The following is a 13,531-nucleotide window of genomic DNA, read 5'->3' as shown; positions in this document are numbered from 1 at the left end:
CACCTCAGGTTGTGTGGTAATACACACATTATCTCAATGTGCTGCTGAATTAAAGCCGTTCTTAATTAGAATGCTTTCCAGAACACATTTTGTATTAAATAAAAAGGGAGAAATGCTGCCATTTGTCAACACAGTTCATTCCTGATTGGCTTTTAAGATCCATTTGAATGTTTATGAGCACTATTCGCAATATTGTTTTAGATTTTATTTTATTATCTACCATTAAATGTCCCAAAGGGGTAATGAAAGTGTTTCTCTGTAATCATTTCTCATGCTAGCTGTTGTTAATGGCAGCATTATTGTGCCTGTAATGCTGTATTTGTACCTGCAGGTGGCAGAATACACCACATCTCCACTCAACAGACAAACCGTTTGCTTTTTAATAATACATGTGCATGATTTAATTATTATTTAATTCTGATTGTTATCATTTGAAGCTAATAAGATTGTCATATATCCACTAATGACAGTCATCATCTCATTTTCTATAACCATTTACTTCTCTTGGAAATTGTCGCTTTATTGAACTAGTATGCAAACGATACATTTTATACTTTTACACTAAAATAACGTTTATTTATCATTTTTAAAAAGTATTAATACTAAATAATAGTAACAACCAACATTGTTTTCTCTCAAACAGTCATTAAAAATGTAATGCAGTTTCACCAGAGGTGCAAGAACAGTCTGAAAAGTCGATGCGACTTTTCTAAAACCTTCAGCTCGGCTCATGCATATTAATTAGGTGATGAAATAGTCATGCATGAGTCCGATGTGATTTTCTGCAGTGCTTCTACAGGCCAATCAAAACAAAACAAAATAACAAACTCTTGAAATATAATGCTCTTTCTCAACAAGTGTGGGGGTTGAAGAAGCGTCAGTTCTAATACAGCTGCAGCTCTGAGTATTATTATTATTATTGCAGATGTCTACACTTATTGATGTTTCAGGCTCCTGTTTGATATTTGAGGTTTTGTGTGAGCTAGGAGCCACTGTGAAGTTAAATGAACAAATGTTCTTGCAGGCTATGAATAAATAAATTAATAAATAAATAAATTAGTAAATTAATAAAAATAAATAAATAAATAAATATATATATATATATATATATATATATATATATATATATATATATATATATATATATATATATATATATATATATATATATAAAGAAATTTATAGGTTTTATACAGCAAAGGTGCATTGATCTGTTTTTACATTGCTCTGGCTAGTGGTATAGTCCACAGACGGCGGTCAATTCTTATTTATATAAATAAAAATAAATTACATATTTTATTCAATTAAATATTTATTGATTAAAAGATAATATAAAAGAAAAATAATGAGTTCAACATTGTTACGATTTTTGTCTTTTGCTCCTTTTATGAACTAACTAATAAAATAAGTCTGTTTATCAACATTGATAATGTTCAAATAATTTCTTGAGCACCAAACTGCATATTAGAATGATTTCTGAAGGATTATGCGGCACTGAAGCCCATTCTCTTCTTTGAATATATACGTTTTTAATTTTATTGTTACTTTTGCAAAATTAATTAACAATACAATACAAAACGTTATTGTCAGACTTGCCTCTGAAATGTTTCTTGCATAACAGTATAATAAATACTCCTTACAAAGAGACAGACTTACAAAAAGCTTCAAGACGGCCTAATGTACAGATGACTTTTAAATTCACTTTATTAAAACTTGGGATTCTAAATCGACGGTTAGACTTTAAATTCATGATTCAATACATGACTAGGGTTAGAAATGATGTTTCTTGCCAGCCTTTTGAGGTTTTTGTAATACGAACGGTCATATAATTTCTCAAAAGGCTTTCCTACTATCTTTGAACAGATTTTAATCTGGTTCATGAACTTTGTTTTTAGACACACAGACAGACTCATGTACTATACAGAATTACAATACTGCAGAACACTCATAAGTACAGACAAATTGTTCAAGAATATTTTTCGATGGTCCAAAAGATCTAAGATTCTGACTTTATAACCTGCAACTCTGACTTTTTATCTAAGAATTCTGACTTTTTTTTTCTGACAGTTTATATCATGCAATTGCCACTTTTATTTCTCAGATTTATGACTTTATATCTTGGAATTGTAAAGTATTTTGCAGAATTCTGTGTTTATTTCTCAGAATTGTGAGTTTACATATTGTAATTCTGACTTAATATCTCAAGATTTCGAGATTTCGAGTTTACATCTCACAATTGTGAGAAATTTTATTTTATTTCACACAATTCTGAGATAAAAAGTCACAATAACCTTTTGTTATTCTTTATTTAGTGGCAAGAACGGGCTTTCATTGAAAGCAGTAGTAATGATGCTTAAAAGTTGCAGTCATGTATATTATTTCTGTTGGACACATAAGAAGTTATTTTAAAAAATGTTGAAAACGTGTAACCATTGACTTCCATAGTTCCATATATTTCCTAATATGCAAGTCAGTGGTTACAGTGTTTGTGTATGTGTGTGTGTTCAATAGAATAAAAGAACTCATAATGGTGTGAAACCACTTAAGTGTGAGGAAATGTTTAATTTTGGGAATTCAACTAACCCTTTAACAACAAGCAATTTTAATATTACTTATTTTTCTTTTTTGCTCTGTATGTAGGATTGCTCAAAGGTACAGGTATTTTGGAAAGAGGTGGCTATGTTCATTTTTGAAATGGTATCTGTAAAACTGTCCAGGAAATCGGAAATCTTTATTTTGGAAATTACTTATGAATATATTGATTGCCACAACAGCACTCATAAACTTATTGATATAAGTTCATCAAATTGCAAAGCTTCTAATAGCTTTGTATTGGAGAAAAAATGGAAATACCATCTATTGTATAGTGGATCAATAATATGTCCTTCTGTTTAGCTATGGAAAATATTTCATACTTGTTAAAAGGCAAATTTACTGCTTTTAAAAAAAATGTGGACACCCTTCATATATCTTTTTTTCTTTTGATTCAAATTTCAGCAGTTTGCTTAACGAAACAGGATACACTCACTGGCCACTTTATTAGACACACCTGTCCAACTGCTCGTTAATGCAAATTTCTAATTAGTTAATCACATGGCAGCAACTCAATGCATTTAGGCATGTAGACACAGTCAAGACAGTCTGCTGCAGTTCAAATCGAGATCCAGATTAGGTAAGAAAGGTGATTTAAGTGACTGATTATGGCATGGTTGTTGGTGTCAAGTGGGCTTGTCTAAGTATTTCAGAAACTGCTGATCTACTGGGATTTTCATGCACAGCCATCTCTAGGGTTTACACTGAATGGTCAGAAAAAGAGAAAATATCTAGTGAGTGGCAGTTCTGTGTGCACAAATGCCTTGTTGATGCCAGAGGTCAGAGAAGAATGGTCATATAGAATGGCAACAGTAACTCAAATAACCACTGGTTACAACCAAGGTATGAAGAAGAGCATCACTGAACGCACAACACGTCAATCCTTGAGACGGATGGGCTACAGCAGCAGAAGATCACACCAGGTGCCACTCCTGTCAGCTAAGAACAGGAAACAGAGGCTACAATTCTCACAGGCTCAGCAAAATTGGACAATAGAAGATTGGAAAAATATTGTCTGGTTTGATGAGTCTTGATTTCTGCTGCGACATTCGGATGGTCAGAATTTGGCGTCAGCAACATGAAAGCATGGATCCATCCTTCCGTCCAACCTTATCAACGGTTCAGGTTGGTAGTGGTGGTGTAATGGTGTGGGGGATATTTTCTTTACACACTTTGGGCCCAATAGTACCAATTGAGCATCATGTCAACTTCACAGCCCATCTGAGTACTGTTGCTGACCATGTCCATCCCTTTAAGACCACAGTGTACTAATCTTCTGATGGCTACTTTTAGCAGGATAAGACACCATGTCATAAAGCACAAATCATCTCAGACTGATTTCTTGAACATGATAATAAGTTCATTGTACTCAAAGGGTTTCCACAGTAACCAGATCTCAATCCAATAGAGCACCTCTGGGATGTGGTAGAACGGGAGATGGATGTGCTGCCGAAAAATCTGCAGCAACTGCGTGATGCTATCATGTCAATATGGACCAAAATCCCTGAGGAATATTTCTTGTACCTTGTTGAATCTATGCTATAAAGGATTAAGGCAGTTGCAAAGGCAAAAGGGGTTCAGCCCGCTACTAGTAAGGGTGTACCTATTAATATGGCCGGTGAGTGTAAGTTGACACTGACTTGGCCTATCTACATATTGCCCTATTTCCGAAAGATTTATTTAATCAAACCATTATCATATTGATGATCTCATATCTTGTATATGGATGATTTGTATTTTCAAGAATTTCTTCCTAAAGAATAATCTATGATGCCCCCAACCCCTCTTTTTCATCATCTTTTTTGTTTGTTTTTGTTGTTTTTCATTTTAAATTATAAACAAAGATGTAAATATGATTGTGATGTGTTATATTGTAACATTTTTGTTATATTGTCACATATCTCATCAAAAAGATTGTTCAAAAAATATATTATTTATTTAAATTTCATTAAATGCTTTGTGTTTTTGTTCTTTCATTTTCTTTCCATTTCTTTCTTTTTTTTCTTCCTTTTTTTACACCCCCTAAATTACAAGTCATTTGCATGCTTTGGCAGTGTTGTGCATGTTGACAGTCATGCCAGTAAAGCTCGACTCTGACTCAGCAGACACAGGAGAAACTGCTCAGGGAGATTAAAATCATTACAGACTCCTCGTTTATACTGGAATCTCTCTGGGAGTACAGGACAGCCGATCGCAACCATCACACACACAGCTCAGAACGCCAGCCTTAAAATCCCATCTGGAAAGACTTAACTGTCTCTCTGTGTGTGCGCGTGTATCTCTCTCTCTCTCTCTCTCTCTCTCTCTCTCAGCTCCGGTTTTCCTCTCATTTTCACTCTGTCTGCAGGTTCAATCAGGACTCCCAAATATGTGGAGAATCTTTGCGTTCCCGGAGCTCCTGTCACCTGCAGTCTGAAGAACAAGAAGAAGAGCAATACTGGTGAGTAACTTCTTCTGTGTGTGTCAGAATCTGTGGCACATTTCTGATAGTCTGCACTTTTGAGTCAACGTGTGCTTTTGTTTATGCAGTGATCATTGTGTGTGGGTAAGGCGATGTTACTTCGTGGGGACCAAATGTCTTCGGAATGTACATTTGTATTGATTGATTAGAGAATCTGCTTTGTGTGAGGGTTAAGTTTAGGGGATGTAAATTAGCATTGCAGAAATATATATATAAAAAAAGAAAATAATAGTCAATGGAAAGTCCCCACAGTCTGAGTAAGATTTGCCCTTGTCATAAACTGAGGGATGGTGTTTTTCTGATGTGGGGAGTTACACGAATTTACAGCTGAGAGTTCGGTAAATCCAGCAGTCCATTAAACCGCATTCCTCCCTCCCTCTTACTTTTTTTTTTTTTTTTTTCTTGGTGTGTACTTCTGTCTAATCTTGCTCTTTTCTAATGCTTGCATTCTTCATCTGTGCAAAGTTCTGGATGTTTAAGCTTTGTGCTAGTGTTCAAGCTGATTTTCTTGTTGTTTTTGGTTTTGTGATGCAGTTAGGATGGTAACATTAAGCTCTGCACTGGTAAATCTAATTAATTTCAGGAATTTTTGTGTGAAATATGGAGGGTTTACAGGTACTGGCTTTTTACATTGCACTAAACCCCAGCTTATCATCAGTTTAAAGGCCACTTTTGACTCCAGGTAAAGGAACTTTTCATGCTTGTGATTTATAATTTAGGGTCAGCACTGATTTTTATGCAGTGTTATGATGCCCTGGATAGCATTGCTTTTGCAGGGTTAACCCTGCATTGCGGTACTAAACATGCAATGTGAAACAATGTCATGTTAGAACGTTACAATAGAGCAAAAAATAAGTCAAATTGAGAAAAAAAAGCTTTAAATAGGGAAGAATTTAATGTTGTTTTGTGTTTTTATAGTTCCAAAAGTCCATCCAGGAAAAACTGGATGGCATCTGGCAATAGATAGCGATATGCCGATATTTAATATTTCAGTGTTAATGATAATATACATGCGCAATATTGGTATTGTGGGCTCATAAATTAACATAAATAATTATTTATTAGTTAAACCTTTAGAGTGCTTTTTGAGAATATTCACATTGTATTTGCAGTGGTGTTCATAACAGCACCTATAATTAACATTAGTTAATTTATCTAAACTCACTATGAAGCTACACTTTAATCTTAGCTGATGTAAATCTTTTAGTTAATGCATGATATCCAGTAAAATCATAGTCATAATCTAATTCCAAGTTAATGACTAATAAAATTTAGTTATATTTTTATTTTTCCAATATGTACTGTAATGAATCTCTTTTCTCACTGTTGATTTTAATTCATTTACAAATGAGCCATTGCAGTAGAGTGTTACCTGATGTGCTTTATAATCCTTGGATTTAGGTTGTTGTTAGGTTGAAACATTTCCTTACTCTGAACATTTACATACAGTTGAAGTCAGAATTATTAGCCCCCTGAATTATTAACTCCTCTGTTTATCAACCCCCCCCCCCCCCACACACACAATTTTTCTGTTTGATAGAGAGACTTTTTTCAATGCATTTTTAAACTAAAAACTAATTTCTAATAACTGATGTATTTTATCTTTGCCATGATGACAGTAAATAATATTTTACTAGATATTTTTCAATACATTACAGCTTAAAGTGACTTTTAAAAGCTTAACTATGCTAATTATTTTAACTAGGCAGGTTAGGGTAATTAGGTAAGTTATTGTAGAACAATGGTTTGTTCTGTAGACTATGGGCAACAAATAGCTTAAAGGGGCTAATAAGTTTTCCTTAAATGTTTTTTTTTTAAATTAAAAACTGCTTTTATTCTAGCCGAAATAAAACAAACAAGACTTCCTCCAGAAGAAAAAATATTATCAGACATACTGTGAAAATTTCCTTGCTCTGTTAAACATAATTTGGGAAATATTTACAAAAAAAATAATAATAAAAGGGGGTTAAAAATTCTGACTTTAACAGATATGATTAAAAAATATTATTGTATTTACAGTTTAAGTAATTTTAGTGCAGATTAGGTCAATATCATGATAATAGCCTGATTAAAAACACGATCAATTAATCACAACAAGAAAATTTGATACCAGCAGAAATCTAACTGGCAATATAGAATGTAGGGCTATTCTGTATTAATTCATGCATGTGATGGCATTTTTCTATGTAACTGCTTAAGTCTTGATTATTCTGAGGTCATTCTAATATAGTGATTTAAGTTCAAGATTTGTGATCATTGTAATTATAATTAACGCTGAAAACTGTTGTGCTGCTTCATAATTTTGCTTCGACATAGAGGAAAAACTCATAAACAACATTGCTTGCAAAATACTATAACATTTATTTGAAATATGATAAATTAAAAAGCATAGCTACACTACTTAATAACAAATTTGGCTTCATACTGTCAGAAGTTTATAATATATTCATGAAAAAAATAGAATTTAATACAACTTGTTTGTCTGTCTATTCAAATGTTTTTGTTATATTTGTATTTTTGTAAAAAGGTTTATGCCAGATAGCCAATATATGATACAATATAATATAATATTGTCAGAGAGTTATATTTCAAAGCACACATCACTCAAGGGTCTCTCTTCATTACCTACCGCTGTTCTGGTGAATCAGAGGGTGAGATATGCCTTGTCATATTTTCTAGTATTTTTATTGCACCAGACACAATGGCAGCTTGACAACAATTGTTGCTGTCTACTGGATGTGACAAAATTAATTTTGCAGATTATTGCAGATATTTTTTTTTCAGTTTTGTGCATTGTTAAATGTGCTTTCTGTACCTAAATGCAGTGAGTAAACTCGGTGCCTTAAAGAGATAGTTCACTCAGAAATGGAAATGTACTCACTTTTTACTCTCCCTCAAAGAGTTCCAAACCTTCGAGTTTCTTTATTCTGATGAACACAAAAGAAGGTATTTTTAAATCTGAAAACCTGTAACCCTTGACTTCCTTACTAAGAAATTAAATTATTTAAAAAAATCTTTATTTTGGGGGGATTTATCCCTTTAAAAGTGATACGTTTACTAAAAACAATTAGTAAACTCGTAACTGGGAATTGTTTAGTTGACTTAAATGTTTATAATGCACATAGTTCATTTACTTAATAGTTTTAAGACAATGGATGGGCTTTTTTTTGGTTGTTTTTTTTAAGTAAAGTCAATTTTTCGCTTTTTGTACTTGTTCACTGTTTAAGGAGTATAAATGTTTGAGAACTTTAAAACTCTTTTTATTGTGTCTTTTTTAATCTAATATTTGTGTTTCAAATTCATATTATTAACAGATAGTATTTAAGGAATATTAAGCTACACATTTAAGAATTGTCTAAAATCTGGTACTGTACACTCTTAGAAATTAATGTACAAAAGCTGTGACTAGGGCTGTACCTTTTTTAAAACTACATTTCTACATAAAACTACATATTAGTAACCTAAAGGTGCATATACCTTGTATACATCCTCTAAAACAAAACAAAAAAAAAGAGGATGAAAAAATAGGTCCTTTGTTTGTGAACACTTGGTATATAAGGCTCGGATTTATATTTGTACCTAAAAAGTACAGTGTAGTATACTTACATTTTTACCAATATGGACTTTTCATCATGTTAGAGACCATAGAGCATTTGAAATGGTGAGAAATTGAAGTATGAGGTGATATGGAAAAAAAAAGTTGATTAATTTAGGTGGAAGTGATAAACTGCAAGCTTTAGATGTTTATATCGGTTTTATAAATGTGAATTCTGTCACTGTTTTGGAGTACATTAGCTAATAGATATCCCTAAAATTAACAGAATGAAACTAACATCTAAAAAAACATTTTAATTTCATGGAACATTTAAAAACAAAGAGAATTATTTCTATTCATTTAGGGGCACACAGACACTTACATTCATATGTTCCCCAATTAAAAGTTACTTGTTATATCTGGGCCCTCTCTCTCTATCTCTGGAAACCTTTCCTCTGTTTCAAGCAGTCATCGTTGTTGCTTTGCAATTTCTCTAATTATCTTACAACACTGGTGCATACAAATGATTAATTATGAAGCAGACACTCCTCCGCTGTTTGATGGTGTCTGATGCAGATCGTGTGAACGCAGCAGATGCAGATGAAGCTGCTGTACATGCAAATGAATGATCTTCATGTCAGTGACGGCGGCCCAGATGACTTTGACTTTCAGCTCGGGGTTCACCGTCCTGACAGCTGTACTATAAATGAGCGTTTGCTTTTGCTCCTCTGTCTCCACACCTGCGTGAACTACAAACTGGGCTCAAAATGGAGTCTGTAGAGGGAGACGAAATTAAGGTGTCCATGCCAAACAGCAGCACAACAACAAAAACAACTTTTATTTGTTCAAAAGTCATGAGGAAATAAGCGAATTTGTCGTTGTACTATTTTTGTTGTTGTCGATACAACCAGTTGATGGCCAGTTGTCACTTATTTGAGTGAAGGGTGAGTTAAAGGGACAGATCACCCAAAAATGAAAATGATCATCATTTAAAATGATAAGTTCACTTAGTCAACTTGGAATCAAGTTCACTTAATTTTATAATTAAGCACATATACACTCACCGGCCACTTTATCAGGTCCAACTGCACGTTAGCGCAAGCTTCTGATCAGCCAATCACATGGCAGCAATTCAATGCATTTAGGCATGTAGACATGGTCAAGATGAGCTGCTGCAGTTCAAACCGAGCACCATAATGGGGAAGAAAGGGGATTCAAGTGACTTTAAGTGTGTCATGGTTGTTGGTGCCAGATGGGCTGGTCTGAGTATTTCAGAAACTGCTGATCAACTGGGATTTTCACACACAACCATCTCTAGGGTTTACAGAGAATGGTCGGAAAAGAGATAATATCCAATGAGCGACAGTTCTGTGGCCGCAAATGCCTTGTTAATGCCAGAGGTCAAAGGAGAATGGCCAGACTGGTTTGAGCTGATAGAAAGGCAACAGTAACTAAAATAACCACTCGTTACAACTGAGGTATGCAGAAGAACATCTCTGTACGTCAATCCTTGAGGCGGATGGGCTACAGCAGCAGAAGACTACACCGGCTGCCACTCCTGTCAGCCAAAGACAGAAAACTGAAGCTACAATTGACCAAAATTGGACAATAGAAGTTTGGAAAAACGCTGCAACATTTGGAAGGTAGGGTCAGAATTTGGCGCCAACAACATGAAAGCATGGATCCATTCTGCCTTGTATCTACTGTTTAGGCTGGTGGTGTTGTAATGGTGTGGGGGATTTTTTGGGCTCATTTTGGGACCAATTGAGCATCGTGTCAATGCCACAACCTACCTTAGTATTGGTGCTGACCATCCCTATGTCCATCCCTTTATGATGGCTACTTCCAGCGTCATGTCATAAAGCGCGAATCATCTCAGTTTGGTTTCTTGAACTTGACAATGAGTTCACTGTACTCAAATGGCCTCCACAGTCACCACAGCTCAATCCAATAGAGCACCTTTGGGATGTGGTGAAACGGAAGGTTCGCATCATGGATGTGCAGCCAACTATCATGTCAATATGTCATGTCAATATAAACCAAACCTCTGAGAAATGTTTCCAGTAACTTGTTGAATCTACGAAGGATTAAGGCAGTTCTGAAGGCAAAAGTGTACCACAGTATTAGTAAGGTTTACCTAATAAAGAGGTCAGTGAGTGTTGTATTAAAGCATGTTTGTTACTGAGAAAAATAAAACATTCAAACAAAATGATATTTTAATTGAACAAAACACATACCATACACAGTACCTGTGGTGACTTTGATTCATTTTTAGTTTAAAGAGGCTACCAAAACAAAAACTAAATCCTCATAATGTGCTTAAAACTAAATATGGTTTTGTTAAAGATGAATGAATACATGTTTTTCTTAGATTATGTGTGTATTGCAACCATCCTATAGTATTGTGAAAAGGCAAAGCTGGCCACACTGAAAATTGCGTGTTGATATTTTAGCTTATGAAGTCTATGGTTAAAGTGGCATCCAGCGGTCAAAAGCTGCAGGCGCATTTTGCAGATAAAGCGGAGCAATAATGTTGGTGGCGGTGGAAACCATCTTTTACAGTCTATGGTGGGAACACAATAAAGTATAACCAACTGTAGTTCTTCTACTTAATAATTTTAATACATCAGGTTTACTCACTTTTTTAAAGTAACTTTTTGTTTGTTGTACTTGTATTCACAATTTATTTGCACAAAAAAACTAGTTGTTGTTAATTTAAAAGTGAAAGTAAATTAATCGCACACAGAATTTATAGGCTATTTAAAAGCGATATTATTTGGCTAGTTTGATTGTCAATGGTGCTAGTTTTGATTGACCGTTGGTCAGGTTTTTGTTTCACAGTTCAAAACAAAACTGAGCATTATGGGAGACTGAGTAAATCAGGCTTTGTAAATCTGCACCACACACCCACTGTTGGCCTTCAAAACGGATGAATATGAAGCGCATTAAAGTCAGACTCTTCCTGTGTTAAAGGCAATTAGTGTCTCTGTGTGTTCACTTACTGTTTCCTGAAAGACAAAAACAGCCTTTATGATGTCATTCCAGCCGCCAGCACTTCCACCTGTGATTGGGCAAAGTGCTGTGTAGATTTGATGAGTTCATCCTGTGATGTAATTGCATCTGCTGGATTGGAGTGGATGTTTTTTCTCCTGATCTTTCTGTTCTATCGCTATAAATAGGGTGAATGTGCAGTTACTTGCGTAGTTTTGAGCGTCAAATGGATTGCTAGGAATGGTTTACTTCTTTATGAAACTCTACTTGCTTAGAAACATGCTGTGCAAGAGAACGCAGATCCAGATATTGGACAAGGCTGTGAGATGATAATTAAACCGATCATTATCATTATTTAGCTACAATATTTTGTTTTCACAATTATTGTCATTTAAGATTTCATTTTCTGTTTCATTTGATTTGTTACATAATAGCATAGGACCAAATCAAGACAATAGTATGTTTACACATTGATTATTGTTCTAAAATGCATAATTGTGTTATGGTTACACCTGGTGTCCACTCTGCTCTGGGATATTTGAAAATGGAGTGTTTTAAATATGCTTAAGACCCTGTTTTAGTTTGGAAATGCTGGTGTTTTGTTTCAGTATAGACCAGGGGTGGCCAACCCTGTTCCTGGAGAGCCACGTTCCTGCAGATTTCAGTTGCAACATATATGTCATACACACCTGCCTGTAATTATCACATGGTGTTCAGGTCCTAATTAATTGGTTCAGGTGTGTTTGATATGGGTAGCAACTGTAATCTGCAGGAAGGTGGCTCTCCAGGAACAGGGTTGGCCGCCTCTGGTATAGACAGACTAAAATGCTTTTACTTTTTAAAATGGAGGCACGGCCCCACAATCGCTCTTTAAATGGTTATCTTGACTATTGTGTCTTGAACCCCGATTTCTCAAGCCCTTCTTATATGACTAATGCACAAGCAGTAAACTGCAAGTAAAGATGCTTTCAAAATATCCACATGCCCAGTGAGCTTGCATGGTCGTACATCATGTGTTTTCACCTGTATTGTATAGACAGAAATTATTTTTTCATTATTATAATTAATGAAGTTGCATATAACTACTAATCAATATTTAAAACATACAATCAATCATTGCTTGGTTAGTGCAACCCAATGCTGGGTTTGTCCATATCTGACAATTAGCTTTTTTTTTCAGTTCTATTTCATTTGCAGTTTTTAAACCAATGATTTAGGCAGTGGCGCAGTAGGTAGTGCTGTCGCCTCACAGCAAGAAAGTCGCTGGTTCGAACCTCGGCTGAGTTGGCGTTTCTGTGTGGAGTTTGCACGTTCTTCCTGCGTTCGCGTGGGTTTCCTCCGGGTGCTCCGGTTTCCCCCACAGTCCAAAGACATGCGGTACAGGTGAATTGGGTGAGCTAAATTGTCCGTAGTGTATGAGTGTGTGTGAATGTGTGTGTGGATGTTTCCCGGAGATGGGTTGCGGCTGGAAGGGCATCTGCTGCGTAAAAAACTTGCTGGATAAGTTGGCGGTTCATTCCGCTGTGGCCACCCCGGATTAATAAAGGGACTAAGTTGACAAGAAAATGAATGAATGAAACCAATGATTGATTGAGTTACAGTAAACTCAGCATTTTTTAGAGGGACAATGAAGGTCGCCTGGTGGTTTCCAAAAACTATTTATTTTTATTAAACCATAAGAATTACCATATTTTATCCATAACCTTCTGAAGAGAAAAAAATAGTCGTTTATACCATATATAGTTACTATAGTAGCTTATAGTTACTACTTCTATTGGATTGCAACCCCTGGGGTAATTACATTATATTAAAGACACAGCAATAGTGTCAGATGCAGCAGATTTCATAACACCTGGTAAAACTTTGTGGCACATTTACAGCTCTCATACATTAAAACAATTAAAAGAAGAATAGACTTGGGTCCATTGGTGTGTGTGCGCCATTACATGCAA

The 13,531-nt window shown here is 35.0% G+C and overlaps 1 protein-coding gene across 3 annotated transcripts in view; it reads left to right on the top strand.

The window, feature by feature from the left end:
• The window catches only part of tanc1a (tetratricopeptide repeat, ankyrin repeat and coiled-coil containing 1a), a 161,308-nt gene that overhangs the window by 56,461 nt on the left and 91,316 nt on the right, over positions 1–13,531 (top strand). For all 3 annotated transcript variants that reach the window (XR_015493221.1, XM_087256687.1, XM_087256686.1), the window contains exon 4: positions 4,940–5,032. Coding sequence is in view for 2 of the 3 variants with exons in the window: in XM_087256687.1 (XP_087112813.1) it covers positions 4,940–5,032 (93 nt within the window). In the remaining variant the exon portion in view is untranslated. The remainder of the gene's footprint in view (positions 1–4,939; positions 5,033–13,531) is intronic.

The sequence above is a fragment of the Danio rerio genome, chromosome 6 (assembly GCF_052040795.2).
Source record: "Danio rerio strain M-AB ecotype USA chromosome 6, GRCz13ab, whole genome shotgun sequence".
Lineage (NCBI taxonomy): Eukaryota > Metazoa > Chordata > Actinopteri > Cypriniformes > Danionidae > Danio > Danio rerio.
This window is presented reverse-complemented; position numbering and strand designations above follow the sequence as displayed.